Here is a 17,352-nt window from a genome sequence, read left to right on the forward strand (position 1 = left end):
TTGTTTTTTGGTGTTTTTTAATCGTTTTGTCATCCCGGTTTTTAATTTTAATACTCTTTTCACTACTGCGAGTGATGCCTGGCCTTTTGTTGTATTGATTCGTGATCTGTTATTAATTGTTGATATATTACTTTGTAGATCTATCCCTCCTTGCATAATCTGCGTGACCTTTTGATCTTTATGGCTTACTGTTGCGATCTGGACCTACATTGGACGCGGCCTATTCTGGGAATCTGAAGAACTACCCTTCCATCTATTCTCCATCGATGTGAACCACATGACCTCCCATCTGCTGTGATCCATGTGTGACGTGGACCCTTGATTGGAGATCCTGCAGTTTGATAAATCTGTATGCGCGTTCCTTAGTAGTCCCTTTATTGATTATTTCTGCACCACCTTTTTGTTGGACTTTTTTCAACCTGATATTATCGACCTAAATGACTGACAGTGGTCTAAAAATTCCCGAACAATATAAAGGTTTTAAAAAAAAATTTTTTTTTTTATATTTTATGACCTATATATATATATTTTTTGCAACCGTATATTTTGGATGATTGTGTTGGGGTTATTTATTGGACTACTTTAACTGTTATGTCTACTTCAGCCCCCCAATGTTTTCGGTGCCTGTCTGTCACTTATGCTCAATCTGTGTCCATGGGTACGCGTCTCTTGGACCAGATGGGCTAGTGCGGACTTGGCCCGGCATGGGATGAGGCGTAGTTTGTTCATGTGGTTTGGTCTTGTCTGATTGGGGATTGGTGGGACGTGGTTTCAGGATGGACGCGTCTCCTGTAATCACGTGGGACCTCCCTGTTGGATATGACAAACCCGCATTAGTTTCAATGTGGATTATCCTTGGCTGAACCCCACAGTACTTATTTGACGCTGGGGTGAAGTTTATTATGGGTCTTATGACGACCTTTGGCCGTTGCTGGGAAGCGTGTCCCTGGTTACTATGGGAACCGGGTTGTGGTCCTGAATGATAACCTTTATTTAATCTACTGCATTGGGGTTCAAGATGTGATGAGATACACTGTACTAGCTCCAACCTGGATCCTCATTGGCCTAATGGTATATCATCCATTTGAAGATTGGGAGATGTAATTTTGGTATTTACGATGACTTCCGGTTTCCACCAGGAGGCGCGTTCCTAGTTACCATGCAAATCGGGATGGTCATGGTTGGGAAGCGCGTCCCTGGTTACTATGGAAACCGGGTTACGGTCCCGAATGGTAACCTCATTTTTCTAATCCATTGCATTGGGGCCTAATACGTGATGAGACATATTGGGGCTCTGTAGGTATGTCTAAGCCGATCGGGAATGGTGGGGCGTGCTCGCGGGGCTGACGCGTCCCCAGCGGTCACGTGGGGCCTTCCTGTCGGGTGAGATAACCTGCATTAGCTCCGATCTGAATCCCCATTGGCCTAACGTTACATCAATCATTTGATGATTGGGAGACGTGATTCCGGCACCTATGACGACTTCCGGTTCCCACCAGGAAGTGCGTCCTTAGTTACCATGTAAATCGGGCTGTGGACTGACAGTAAGCCTGCTTACCCGGCCTGAGATATTTGGAGTTATTTAAATGTAGCGACTTAATAGCGATTGACGCACAGGCACTAATAATTAATTTATTTAACATACTGCGATTGTTTCTATGCAGGTTAGATAACCCCTCACGGCCACATTACATCGGTCACTTCCGGTCACGTGTCACGCTCAGCCATACAGCTGTCTTTTCCACACTGGGAGGGATATATAAGAGTCTAACAGATCCTAGGCTCATTACTCTGGTTTTCCACCTTGATAAAGCTACCAAATTGCCGCGAAACGCGCGTCGGATGGAGACCTTTGGCTACTCTTAGGGATACTTCTTTACCACCACTGGGACTGCCTCCTTTCATGCCGGTCGCACCGCAACCTCTTGTTGCACTACATTGCACTCAGCACTTTAGGTAAGAGAACTTCCTTGCCCTGCACATTGCGGTTGTTTGTTTTATTAGTGCTTTTGTAGTGGGCTTTCAACATTATTTAACCCTTTGCGGTGCTCCATGCTTGATCACCATGACTTCCTACCATTCTATGGTGGGGAACCACGGTTTGATGTAAACTTGTACCTTCAATTTAAGGCAGCCCCTCCTGCTTTGGAACATCTAATCCTCTTACCCTCTAAATTCGTAGCCCATACTTTATATAGATGTTTACATGTCTAACTTATGGTTAATTGGACGGCTATTATGAATTTTCTGGGTAGAGTATACAACCTATCCCTGAGTAAAATACCCTTGTAGTGTATACTTTTTAAGTCCTATTCCTTGTTGTGTATTCAATAAAAAGTAATTATATTTGCACTTTACTCTCGTTCTCCTGCATTTTATTCTTAATATGAGTAGTGCTGGCACTCTCCCTACCTCACCTTGGTAGGCTTAGTGCTTATATTTATGGCTCTCCTTGTGAGATACGTGTTGTTAACTTAATATTTTGTTGCACAACCGTTTGAGGCAATTACTGCAATCAAACGATTCCTGTAACTGTCAATGAGATTTCTGCCCCTCTCGACAGCTATTTTGGCCGCTCCTCAAGAGCAAACTGCTCCTGTTGTCTCCTGTTTGAACGTTGCTTTTTCCAGACATTTCAGCTCTTTCCAAAGATGCTCAATAGGATTTAGGTCAGAGCTCATAGAATACTCCAATGTTTTCCTCTTAGCCATTCTTGGGTGTTTTCAGCTGTGTGTTTTGCATCAATTATGCTGCAAGACTCATGATTTGCAACTGAGACCAAGCTTTCTGACACTGGGCAGTCTTCTGTTTGCTGTGTCTTTCAGTAATCACACACAGTGGAGATCTTCAGGCTCTTTATTAGGTGGTGTTGTCAGCCATTACATCGCCTTCTGCTGCTTGCACTCTGTCTGCAGTACCAGCGAGTTCCCACTTGCTTGTGGTGAACACATACAAGTAGTGAGACCCCTAGAGGCTCCTAAAGGCCATACAACATATACATATTGCTACAGGCAGCACATTTCTCTCTAGAATCCATTGATAGTCTCTTGAGATTTCATTGTACCCTGCACAGATTTAAGACACTCTGTGCCAAATGCAGCAAAGCAGCCCCAGAACATAACAGAGCTTAGTCCATGGTTCACAGTAGGGACAATGTTCTTTTTTTTATATGCTTCATTTATTCCAGCTATGAACATAGAGCTGATGTGCCTTGTCAGAAAGTTCAATTTTTGTCTCATTCATTCATAGGACATTCTCCCAGAAGCTTTATGGCTTGTCAACATGTAGTTTGGAAAATTCCAGTCTGGCTTTTTTATGATTTTTTTTTTTTTCAATAATGGTGTCCTTCTTGCTTGCCTCTCATGAAGTCCACTTTGGCTCAAACTACGATGCATGGTGTGATCTGACACTGATGTTCCTTGAGCTTGAAGTTCACCTTTAATTTCTTTAGAAGTTTTTCTGGGCTCTTTTGTTACCATTCGTATTATCTGTCTCTTTGATTTTGTCATCAACTTTTCTCCTGCAGCCACATCCAGGGAGGTTGGCTACAGTCCCATTTCTCTTAAAATTCTGAATAATATGTGCAACTGTAGTCACAGGAACATCAAGCTGCTTGGAGATGGTCTTATAACTTTTACCTCTAACATGCTTGTCTATAATTTTCTTTCTAATCTGCTGAGACAACTCCTTCCTTTGCTTCCTCTGGTCCATATTGAGTGTGATGCCATGTCACCAAACAGCACAGTGAGTATGTGTAGCCCTATATACAGGCCCACTTACTGATTACAAGATTGTAAACACCTGTGATGCTAATTAGTGGACAAACCTTGATTTAACATGTCCCTTTTGTCATATTATTTTCAGGGGTACCATCATTTCTGTCCAGGCCTATTTCATGAGTTTTATTTAAAAGCAATGTCTGACTTTCATTTGTTCATTTTCATAGATTTTTTTTATTTATTATTACTTTTGTCAGATTATTTCTGTGACCATTGAGGGTTTTTCTTTCATTAACTGAGGGGTACCAACAATTTTGACCACATGTGTACATGGAATTGAAGCCTAACATGTCAACATTTAGGCTATGTTCACACACTGGGTTTTTTACCTGCGTTTTTGGTCTGTTTTTGCTGCAGAAATTTCTTGAGAGATTCTTGTAACCTTTCTGCAGACATTCCCCAGCAAAACCTATGGGGAAAAAATTAGCTGTGCGCACACTGCGTTTTTTTCTTAAGAGAATTCTTTTAGTAGATTTTCTTAAGAAAACGAATGAGCATGTCACTTCTTTTCTGTAGCTAACTGCGTTATTTCACTCCATTGACTGTAATGTAATCATGAAATAGCGCAGGTATAACGCAGGTAGCAAGTGATGTGTGCTATTCCTGCGTTATACCTGCGTTATTCCCTCGTTATTTCGCGTTTTCAAGACATAGTGTACTTCTCTGCACTGCGTTTTGCAGGGAAGTGATGTCACTAGGACAGGTAGAGGAAGGAGAAGAGAAAAAAAAAAGTGTGGGCTCCGCTGTATTTTTACCTTCCAGCCGGGCAAACACACAGCGGCGGCCCGGTATTCTCAGGCTGGGGAGAGCGAGGGACAGGGTTAATGCCCCCTCCCCCTCCCGCAGCCGAGAATATCAGCCGCAGCTGACCCGGGACTGTCGCATCCATTATGCGACAGTCCCGGCGTGTTACCGGCTCCTCCAGATGCCGTGATGCTGGGGCAATCCAGGTAATATGGAGTTAACGGCAACTAATAGCTGCCGCTAAGTCCAAGATTAGTGATCGTGATCGCAGCGTCTATGACACGCCGTCACTAATCTGAAAGTGAAAGTAAAGAAACACTCACACACCGAAAAATCCTTTATTTTGAATAAAAGACAAAGCCCCTCTTTCTCCACTGTATTAACCCCTCCCAGACACAGCTCCGATGTAATCCACAGCGATGTCCCCCGGCGCTTCCAGCCCTGCTCCAGTCGTGTGTGACAGTTCTCCACGGGTCAGTGAGCAAGTGCTGAATGCAGCTCCTGAGCGAGGCTGCGGGGAACGACAGGACATTTCTCACGGCCGGTGATGTGAACACATTACCGGCCATGAGAAGTGCAGTGTGTGGGGGAAAACATCATAAATAAAGCTGGAATATCTATCCCTCTATTATCTATCTATGTATCTATTTTCTATCTATCCATCTATCTATTCCTCTATCTATCCCTCTATCTATCTATCTATCCCTCTATCTATCTATCCCTCTATCTATCTATCTATCTATCTATTCCTCTATCTATCTATCCCTCTATTATCTATCTATCTATCCTTTATCTATTATCTATGTATCTATCTATCTATCCCTCTATCCCTCTATCTATCTATCTATCTATCTATCCCTCTATTATCTATCTATATCTATCTATCTATCCCTCTATCTATCTATCCCTCTATCTATCTATCTATCTATCTATTCCTCTATCTATCTATCCCTCTATTATCTATCTATCTATCCTTTATCTATTATCTATGTATCTATCTATCTATCCCTCTATCCCTCTATCTATCTATCTATCTATCTATCTATCCCTCTATTATCTATCTATATCTATCTATCTATCCCTCTATCTATCCATCTATCTATCCCTCTATCTATCCATCTATCTATCCCTCTATCTATCTATGTATCTATCTATCCCTCTATCTATCTATATATCCCTCTATCTATCCCTCTATCCCTCTATCTATCTATCTATCCCTCTATCTATCTATCCCTCTATCTATCTATCCCTCTATCTATCTATTATTTATCTATCTATCTATACCCTAAATATCTATTATCTATCTATCTATTCCTCTATCTTTCTATATTATCTGTCTATCTTTCTATATTATCTATCCTTCTGTCGATCTATCATCTATCTGTCTATCTATCTATCTATCCATCTATCCCTCTATCTATCTATCTATCTATCTATCTATTATCTATCTATTATCTAGCTATCTATTATCTATCTATACCCCTAAATATCTATTATCTATCTATATCCCTCTATCTATTATCTATATCTATCCCTCTATATCTATTCCCCTAAATATCTATATCTATCTAGCTATCTATCATATATCTATCTCTGTATTATCTATTTTTTTTTTTTTATTTTCAATGTGCTTTATTGCTGTAAGGCTATGTGCGCACGTGTGCGCTCTGCACCGCACCGAAAATGTGCGCTTCAGAGCGCAGCTGAAAAGCTGCGTTCTGAAGCGCATGGTGCCGGCAGATTCGTGCGCTCTGCATGCTGCCTCTCCCTATAGACAGCATGCAGAACGCACGAAAGAAGTGACATGTCACTTCATAGAACGCAGCGATTCGGCAAGCAGCCGAATCGCTGCGTTCTAACATGCCACGTGCGCACGGCCCCTGCACAATCTCCATAGATTGTGCAGGGGACGCAGGACGCATGCAGTTACGCTGCGGTGCAGAACGCAGCATAACTGCATGTAATACGCACACGTGCGCACATACCCTAAAGGCATTAAAAAACGCAGGGACCAACATTAAAGAAAACGCACCAAAAACGCATGAAAAACGCACCAAAAACGCACCTGCGTTATTGGTGCGTTTTTTAACGCAGGTGCGCTAATCCTTCACTCTCAAGAAATTTCTTAAGAAATTTCTTAAGAAAAATCATTTTTCTAGTGTGAAAATAGCCTTAAACCGGAAACTACAGGAATTTTGTGATCCCTGGGACAACAGAAAAAGCTAAACATTGCCAATAATTAGAAGAATGTTGTCGTAAAGGGAACCTGTCATTTGATTCATATTCCCCAAACTATGAGCAAAATTAATCTGAGTCTGGCTGAACAATTTTAGCGAGGTATGTTATCTTTCTCCGAAACACTCCGGCATTTCAGAAACAATATATTGTGAAGATCAAGCCAGAGAACATAGCCAGAGACGAAACTAGTCCAGCACTGTTCTCCGCTGGCTTATTCCAGTGCCGCTACAGGTGAATGACAGGTCAGTCCCGATGTACACACATGAAAGAAACCTGTCAATCAATTAGAGTGGTGTGGGGATAAGCCGGCCCGGACTCGGTGCCAAAATATTCAGCTACATTTGTAGTTGAGATTTTGTTTCATTAAGAAGGATATTTAATCAATATCTACCACATGTAATCTTTTTATACTGAAATGATGTATGCTACAATATTGAGCATAGGGAGCAAATACTTCATGGTCTTTGCCAGGACTGCATCAAATTTGACAAATTTTCAATGTTATGTAATTCTATATAGTGTCATTATATATGTCATCTCTATCTTGTATTAGTGGTGTGCTGGCACAACATGCAGAATCCACTCAACCTATCAACATTGGTAGCAGACCAAGTGCAAAATCTATCTACGGTAAGTATAATTATTAGTTCTATTCCAAGCTTTGCAATCTTTATTTTTTTATAGAGAATCTGTCACCAATCATGATCTGCACTGTTGTAACATAGTATTCCGTTATTGTAGTAAGCCTAAAGGGAACCTGTTACCATGAAAATGCGTCCAATCTGCAGGCACCATGTTATAGAGCAAGGGGTGAAAAGAAAATTGATATATAGTGTTGCGAGAACAGATTCAGTAGAGATTTTCAGTCCAGTGGGAGATCCTATCAGTGACTGACAGATTTCTTTGTATAAAAGTGCATAAAGAGATAGCTGTCAGTCACTGATAGGACCTCCCACTGGAGCAAAAATCCCCAAAAAAGCAGAGGTTTTAAAATACAGGTTATACTGAATGCTTTGTCACAAAACTTTATCGCAATCTGCTAAGCTCCTCTGCTCTATAAGGCCCCCTTCACACGTCCGTGATACACGTGCGTGTTTGGTCCGTTTCCGTATATACCGGAGACACGGCCAAACGTGCACCAATGTTAATCTATGATTGTAGTCACACGTGCGTTATTTCATTATGTCCGTGTGTGCGTGTCCGTGATCCGTATGTGTTTGCGTTTTGCACGGATGCATGTCCGTTATCTGCACGGAGCACGCACACGTGGACACAATGAAAGTCTATGGGTATGTGCACACACGTTAGTAAACACGTATGCATCTACCTATAGTCCGTGTCCGTTTGGTGTTTTTATTTCTAGTGATGTCGGCTATTCTTTCTATTTCTGTGTATGTCGGTCAATCTACCTGAGTCCGTCGGTCGGTCTCTCTGTCGGTCTCTCTGTCCCTCTCTCACAGTCTGTCGGTCAGTTTCCCCCCCTCTTTCATACTTACCGTTCCCCGATCCCCGGCGCGGCGCTGCACGGCATTCACACTGCTGCGGCGGCTTTTACTATTTTGAAAAAGCCGGCCGCTCATTAAACAATCTCCTATTCCCTGCTTTCTCCGCCCACCGGCGCCTATGATTGGTTGCAGTGAGACACGCCCCCACACTGAGTGACAGGTGCCTCACTGCACCCAATCACAGCAGCCGGTGGGCGTGTCTATACTGTGCAGTAAAATAAATAAATAAATAAATAATTTAAAAAACCGGCGTGCGGTCCCCCCCAATTTTAATGCCAGCCAGATAAAGCCATACGGCTGAAGGCTGGTATTCTCAGGATGGGGAGCTCCACGTTATGGGGAGCCCCCCACCCTAACAATATCAGTCAGCAGCCGCCCAGAATTGCCGCATACATTATATGCGACAGTTCTGGGGCTGTACCCGGCTCTTCCCGATTTGCCCTGGTGCTTTGGCAAATCGGGGTAATAAGGAGTTAATGGCAGCTCATAGCTGCCACTAAATCCTAGATTAATCATGTCAGGCGTCTCCCCGAGATTCCTTCCATGATTAATCTGTAAATTACAGTAAATAAACACACACACACCAGAAAAAATCCTTTATTAGAAATAAAAAACACAAACATATACCCTGGTTAACCACTTTAATCAGCCCCAAAAAGCCCTCCATGTCCGGCGTAATCCAGGATGGTCCAGCGTCGCTTCCAGCTCTGCTGCATGGAGGTGACAGGAGCTGCAGAAGACACCACCGCTCCGGTCACCTCCACGCAGCAACTGAGGTGAGAAGCGCGATCAGTTGAGCTGTCACTGAGGTTACCCGCTGTCACTGGATCCAGTAACAGCGGGTAACCTCAGTGACAGCTCAGCTGATCGCGCGGCTGTCTTCATTTGCCACGTGGAGCTGTCGGGAGCGGTGGTGTCTTCTGCAGCTCCTGTCACCTCCATGCAGCAGAGCTGGATGCGACGCTGGACCATCCTGGATTCCGCCGGACATGGAGGGCTTTTTCGGGCTGATTAAATTGTTGAACCAGGGTATATGTGTGTGTTTTTTATTTATAATAAAGGATTTTTTCTGGTGTGTGTGTTTATTTACTGTAATTTACAGATTAATCATGGAAGGAATCTCGGGGAGACGCCTGACATGATTAATCTAGGATTTAGTGGCAGCTATGAGCTGCCATTAACTCCTTATTACCCCGATTTGCCAAAGCACCAGGGCAAATCGGGAAGAGCCGGGTACAGCCCCAGAACTGTCGCATATAATGTATGCGGCAATTCTGGGCGGCTGCTGACTGATATTGTTAGGGTCGGGGGCTCCCCATAACGTGGAGCTCCCCATCCTGAGAATACCAGCCTTCAGCCGTATGGCTTTATCTGGCTGGCATTAAAATTGGGGGGGACCGCACGCCGTTTTTTTTAATTATTTATTTATTTATTTTACTGCACAGTATAGACACGCCCACCGGCTGCTGTGATTGGGTGCAGTGAGGCACCTGTCACTCAGTGTGGGGGCGTGTCTCACTGCAACCAATCATAGGCGCCGGTGGGCGGGGAAAGCAGGGAATAGGAGATTGTTTAATGAGCGGCCGGCTTTTTCAAAATAGTAAAAGCCGCCGCAGCAGTGTGAATGCCGTGCAGCGCCGCGCCGGGGATCGGTGAGTATGAGAGAGGGGGGGAAACTTCAGTCACTCGGGGGATTAGCGGTCATCGGTGAATCCTTCACAGGTGACCGCTAATCAGTACTCGACACAGACAGAGCCGCGGTATGAGGATGAAGTCGGGTGAAGTTCACCCGAGTTCATTCTCATCGCGCAACTCTGTCTGCTGTCAGCCGACATTTATAAACGACATTGTGCATCACACACACGGACATTCCACACGGACATTCCACGTACACATACACGTTAATTCCACACGCACACACGGACGTTCTACACACAAACACGGCTAGCATACGCAATTCACACAGGTGCCACACGGACCATAAAAACGGACACAAAAACGGGACACGGACACGAAAAACGGCCCGTAACACACGTGCGTGTTTTTCACGGACGTGTGAAGGGGGCCTAACATGGTGCCTGCAGATTGAAGGGCATTTTCATGGTAACAGGCGTTCTTTAAGCTTACTAGACTTATGAAATACTCTGATACAACAGTGCAGGTGGATTATGTCAAAAGGTATGCTTTATGTAGTGCACTCTGTCGGGGCACACAGTAGGACACAAACTTTCAGGCTGAGTGAGATGGCTTTTCATTCTCAGTCAGCTAAGGAAAAGTTGTTTATCTTCTCTTTTAGTCCAGTCCGCTCAGTGTCCTGTCCGGTTCACTGAACAGAGGAATGTGCATCACAATGCCTGAATGCCTGGCCAGACATTGCTCTGATGTGACCTCTACCCAGTGGCGTAGCTAAAGTTCAATGGGCCTAGGTGCAAAATTTGGACCTGGGCCCTCCCATATGCAGGTAAGATGCATGGGCCCTTATAGCGTTCTAAATCCTATAAAGACATAAGTGTTTCCCCACCCTGTCATTGTGAAACAATGTTCCCCATCCTGAGACCCTTCATGGTAAATATGTCCCACATCCTGGTGTATATGTACTGTATTCTAGACCCCTTCATGGTAAATATGTCACTTATCCTGGTAAATATGTTCCCATCCTGAGCCGTTTATGTTAAATATGTCCCCCATCATGATATATATGTCTCCCATCCTTGGCCCCTTCCTGATAAATATGTTCACCATTCTGGTATATATTACCCATCCTGGTGTAAATGTCTCCATGCAGGCTGATATGTCCCCCATCTTGATATATATATCCCCCATCCTGGTATAGATGTCATTATCCTGGGCCCCTTCTTTGTATATATGTCTCCCATCCTGGGTCCCTTCCTGATATATATGTCCCCTATCCTGACATATATGCCCAACATCCTGGTATATATATTGTCCATCCTGGTATATATGTCGTTATCCTAAGCCCCTTCCTGGTATATATGTCTCCCATCCTGGGCAATATGTCCCCCATTCTAGTATATATGTCTCCCATCCTGGTATATGTCCTTATACTGGGCCCCTTCATTGTAAACATATCCTTATCCTGGCCTCTTCCTGGTATAATGTCCCCCATCCTGGTATATATGTCCTGCATCTTGGTATATATACCCCATTCTGGTATTTATGTACTTATCCTATGCCCCTTTCTGGTATTTATGTCTCCCATCCTGGGCCCCTTCATGGCATATATGTCCCCATTCTGGTATATATGTCCCCTAACCTGGTATATATCTCCTTATCTTGTGCTCCTTCCTGGTATATATGTCTCCCATCCTGGGTTCCTTCCTGGTATATATGACCCCTATCCCCATGGAATCCCCATCCCCATGGTACCCTATCCTGGTATATATTTGTTTATCTTGGGCCTCTTTTTGGTATATATGTTCCCCATCCTGGTATATATGTCCCCATCCTAGTATATATGTCCTTATCTTGGGCCGCTTCCTGGTATATATGTCTTCCATCCTATTCTGAGCCCCTTCCTGGTATATACAGTATGTCCCCCTTTCTGGCATATATGTCCCCTATACTGGTATATATGACCCCCATACTGGTATTATGTCCTTATCCTGGGCTTCTTCCTTGTATATATATCTCCCACCCTGAGCCCCAAACTCGTATATATATGTCCTCCTGTGCTCCTTTCTGGTATATACAGTCCCCATTCTGCCTCTAATGCATATAAAAAAAAATTCTGCTCTCCTTCCCAGGTTCAAACACTGCATGGCGTCCTCCTCTATACCTGGATCACAGTGGCTGGCAGCTGACATCAGCGTGCCTGCTATGCTCACACATGATGTCACCACCATGCATCCCCAGTCACGGGTATACCAACATCAGCTGCTGGCCTCTGCTTGGCCAGCAGGGTATATTGCAGTGCAGGGACCCAACAGCTCTGCACAGCAATGTATTTAAGCTGAATATGTGTCCTTGGATTTGTGGAAAGCATAGCACATTAAAAACTACAGCAGAATTGTTGTGTTTTTCTATTTCTCCCCATAAAAAGTTAATAGTTAAGTTACAGTATATGTACCCCAAAATGCTACCACTGACAAACACTTTCATACAGCTACATGAACATAAAAATAAAAATACTATGACTTCTGAAATGTGACAGTGAAAAAGTTAAAAAAAATATTTTGCCCTAAAGGACCAAAGTGTGCATGTCTAAAATTTTTAAGCTTTTTTTTTAAGTTTGCTGCTTTCAAAATAAAGTAGGTATATGGAAATATAAATTTAATCACACATTACTACAGTAGTGTTCAGCAGACATGAGCGGCACACAGGTGCGGGTGGATCAGAGAGCTCAAGACACAGAAAATAAGCCATCACTGAGCCCCACGTCCCAAACAATGAGAACACCATGGGTCTCGGAAAATGATGACAAAAGCGTTATTGTTCTTTTTTTTTTTTATACAAAATTCTTAATTTTTTTTCACCATTTAGATAAAAGTAAAACTATACATGCTTGGTATCTACAAACTCATACTGCCCCAGGGAATCATATTGACAAGTCAATTTTCAATTTTACTGTAGAATGAATATGGTAAATAGAAAACCCCCAAATAATCGTGCAATTGCACTGACTTGAAATTTCACCGCACTTAAAAGTTTTTCCCAGTTTTCCAGCACAATATGGGGCTGAACGAATGGTGTGATTCAAAAGTACAACTCGTCCTGCAAAAAAAAACAGTTTTGACGGAAAAATAAAAAAGTTATGGCTCTTGGAAGAAGAGGAGGAAAAAACGAAAAATGGAAAATCGCCGGAGGGCGAAGGGATTAATTAAAAAATACAAATCATAGTGGCCTACCTTTGCCACTTTAACATAGAAAAAAAAACAATGTCATAATCACTTGATTGAATAAAAGTTTAATAAGGTAAAATATTGGGATGTAAATATCCTTCTTAAATTGGATTTTTGGTCATGTTACAGATCAAAGGAGAAAATACGCTCAGTCTTTGTCCAATGTGGTCGTCGACTTTCATCACCGAGTAGAGGTAATTATACGTTTCATACTTATTTGTAAGATTTATATAAATAGATTCATCTCATTTAACATATTTTAAAACAATGTGGATTATATATCAGAAGAGATGCAAAGTTAAGGTTGAGTTTCAGCTGTTACTTAAAAAAGCACTTTGGAAAACTAGAGCCAGAATATGATTTAGGGCTGCTTCTCACTTGCGAATTTCTCGCAGTAGAGCAATGCGAGAAAAACTAGCATTGGAATCGGACACATGTTGGTGAATGATTCAGCTCTCATCTGCGATTTTTTTCTCAGTCCAAATCGGACTGAGAAAAAAATCGCAGCAGGCTGCTTTTTTGCGAGTTTCTCGCACCATTTGTCCCAATGATTTCCTATGGAAGGGGATTAAAAGTAGCATCACACACGCGCACCAGCGTTCACATTTGCGAGTGTGGCAGTAACTTCGCTCATTAGATGAATGTGACAGCACATTCCCATAGGTTAATTAAATGACACATGTGTAATAGCTTTTATCTAATTAAGATGTTGCATGAAACTAGCATCGCAATCGCAACACACACGCGAGCAAAAAGCATCGCACTTGCGTTGCACTCGCACCTAACGTGAACTAAAATCAGCCGAGTATTTTTCAGCCCAGTCGGACCGATTTTAGGCTATGTGCGCACTTTCCGTCATCCTACATGCAGTTGTAAACGCACGTTTTGGGCTTAATTGATTTAGCCAAAGTTGCCTTTTTAAGAAATTTAGCGCTGAAAACGCATGCGTATTTACCGCGTTTCAGATGCGTTTTCAGCGCTTTTTGCATGCTTTTTCACCTGCGTTTTGACAGATGCGTTTTGAACATCAAGACACTACTAAATAAAGTTGAAACATTCAGACGGAATGAAAAAGTAGAAAAAAAAGGGACAAATTTATATTAATGGGAAAAATAATGGAAAAAGATATATTTAATAAAATTATAGCGTTAAGATACATTTTATCGGTAAAATAACAATAAATGCATATTTTTCTTAAATTTAATTGTCGGATTATGTGTGTGTGTAAAGGAACATATCAATTCATTATTTTGATGTCCAAAAAGCATGCGTTTTGGTAGTCCAAAACGCATGTTTTCTGCAATGAAAAAGCAGGTAAAACGCAGGAATTTTGATATTTCTTGCTTTTTGCAACTTCTCATTGACTTCAATGTTAACAAAACGCACCACAAATGGCAAAAACAATTGACAGGGTCCTTTTCTGAACGCATGGTTTTTGACCAAACTTATGCAAATTTTGTGATGCGTTTGTAAACGCAAAGTGTGTACGAGAATTCATGATTTCTCATTGACTTTAATGGAAAATCAAAACGCATGCATTTGGGCACAAAAACGCTGCAGTTCAAAACTGACTCTAAAAGCAGCGGAAACGCAGGTGAAAACGCAAAGTGTGAACATAGCCTAACTCGCATAGATGTGTTTCCACCCTTAGGGGTTCTTCCACTACTTTTTTTTTCTTTTAATGGCCTTCGGCTTCATCTCGAGCTTCTTCGAGTTGATGGATGAACGCTCTGTAGGAAGATTGGTCCACCAGGGTGTTTGTCGTTGTTATCTTGATTTTATCAAGCCACCAGGTTACTGGTCTTCCTCTTCACCTTGTTCTTTCTATATTTCCTCGATAATGTATTTTTAGAATGATGGTCCTACTTGTATGATGTGCCCAAAGTAGAAGGAGAGTACATAGAAATTGCAGGGTGCCATAGCAAAAGCTGAAATTACCCCCCATTAAAAAAAAATAATAAACTTTATAATTTTTTTTTAGCTTAGATATATACTTATCTGTAGTATTCAGCTCTGCTGTTCCAGCACAGTCAAGCTTGCAGTCATTTGGCAGCATTGTAAGGCTATGTTCACACAGGGTGTTTTTGCTGTATTTTTGCAACGTTTTTAGCATGGTTTTTGCCTTGGTTTTATGCAAATCCATACTAATAAAACGCTGCCTTCACAGTCCCAGCAAAGCCTATGAGATTACAGAAATCTCATGCGCGCACATACTCACACCCTCACAACACCTGCAGTGTTTTCCTGATGGTTGTGAACCGCCATGGTTTTTGCTGTGTTATGAAAAGAATGGACATGTCAATTCTTTTCCGCGGTTTTGCCTTGGTTTTTCACTCTAATGATGGGAGGACTTGCAGATACCCTGGATCGGTGAGTTTACCGAGTTAGGCTATGTGCCCACAGGAGCCTGTTTGTGCGGATTTTGCCGCGGAAAACCTGCGTTTTTTTCTGGATTTTCCAGATAAATCCGCAGGTTTTAGCATGTACAGGCACTCCCCATGTTATCCTATGGGACATGGGGAGTGCTGTGTCCACGCTGTGAAAGTGCGGCTGCCGACCATGCTGCGGATGTAGGCATCCGCATGTATAATTGCATGTCAATTATTCATGCGGAATTACCGGCGGATGTCCCGGACCTCCGCTATGGAGATGAGAGGCCGAGATGTCCGCAGGTAAGCCGCTTGAATGTCCGCATGTTTCCCGCAGCTATTCCGCTGTAATCTAGCAGCTAAAAATAGCTGCGGACACCGGCGGGCAGCTGCGGGAAACATGCGCTCGTACCTGCGGATACATCCACAGGTACGAGCGTACGTGAGCACATAGCCTTAATAAAAAACCCGGTTCTGCCCGTAATTGATCCAGGGTATCTGGCCAGACGCCGGTCACCATATAATATAATATTGGGACCTGATTCCGGCACTTAAAAATGGTGGTGGAAAGGATACGGGGATTGGAATGGGCGCATTACTTACCCGGCTGTACTTTCCCGCCACCGCTCATTCACTCCAGGGGTCGCTTATTACCTTCATTGCATATTCCCTGCTTTCCCCGCCCAGCGGCGTCTGTTATTGGTTGCAGTCAGACGTACCCCCAGCCTGTGTGACAGAGTCTGACTGCAACTAATCACAGAGCCAGAACCGGTCTACAGATCTATCGTACTGTTAGAATAAATAAATAAAACAATTGGCGATAGGTACCCCCATATTATGATACCCAGCACAGATAAAGCCTAGAACATGCTCCTCACCAAAGCTGAGTCTATCCTTTTGATTCTTTCTGCCAGTGAGAGGTTTAGTCACTACAAAGTTGGCTTTCAGTCCAGATGCTCTTAAATGTTGTGACACTGTATGACGAGACAGATCCTTACCCTGTTCAGCAAGTAATTCCTCCAACTGCAATGTTGAAATGATTACCCATGGAGATTCTCCGCATTATTCTGTCCTATATTGCAAGGGCGACCAGCCTTCTTGGGGGACTTAAAAGAGTTTGTGATGTTGTAAAGATGCAATATTCTTGAAATCACAGACTTAGAATGACCAACTTGTCTTGCTATGACTGATAGTGTCACCCCTTTGGTCTTCATCTGAACAACCTGCTACTGGAGGGCTTCAGTCACTTTGGAAAGGCACACCATTTTTGCAGTCGGTGCAAACTGGAAAGTTAGGCTGCCAGTTAAATAGTGTTTGTCAGATATTAAATTAGCACCAGGTGCCAGATTAACAGCAATAACTTGCAGGTATCTGAATGTGTTCTCTAATTTTGATCAGTGTTCTTTTTAATTTATCTAATTTACATTTTTATTATGTGCTTTTGAAAAAACTTCAATTTATGAATTAAGCTTTAAATACTACTAGTTTACTCATGTTAAGATATAATCACATAGGACTACACGATGAGCTTAACATTTAGGAAATTGTATTTTGTTCTCTAATTTTGGTCTCCAATGTGTGTGTGTGTGTGTGTGTGTGTGTATGTGTGTGTGTGTGCATATATATATATATGCATACAAACACATATACATATAACATACATACACACATAATGATACATACACATATATTATTATTATTATAGCGCCATTTAATCCATGGCGCTTTACAAGTGAAAGAGGGTATACGTACAACAATCAATAACAATACAAAACAGACTGGTATAGGAGGAGAGAGGACCCTGCCTGCGAGGGCTCACAGTCTACAGGGAATGGGTGATGGTACAATAGGCGAGAAC

The 17,352-nt window shown here is 42.5% G+C and overlaps 1 protein-coding gene across 2 annotated transcripts in view; it reads left to right on the forward strand.

Moving 5' to 3' along the window:
• EPS8L3 (EPS8 signaling adaptor L3) overlaps positions 1-17,352 on the forward strand; it is a 310,884-nt gene that overhangs the window by 157,843 nt on the left and 135,689 nt on the right. For both annotated transcript variants that reach the window (XM_075333719.1, XM_075333718.1), the window contains exons 3-4: positions 7,315-7,391; positions 13,255-13,319. In XM_075333719.1, the coding sequence (XP_075189834.1) occupies positions 7,315-7,391; positions 13,255-13,319 (142 nt within the window). The remainder of the gene's footprint in view (positions 1-7,314; positions 7,392-13,254; positions 13,320-17,352) is intronic.

The sequence above is a fragment of the Anomaloglossus baeobatrachus genome, chromosome 2 (genome assembly GCF_048569485.1).
Source record: "Anomaloglossus baeobatrachus isolate aAnoBae1 chromosome 2, aAnoBae1.hap1, whole genome shotgun sequence".
In the NCBI taxonomy this organism is placed as follows: domain Eukaryota; kingdom Metazoa; phylum Chordata; class Amphibia; order Anura; family Aromobatidae; genus Anomaloglossus; species Anomaloglossus baeobatrachus.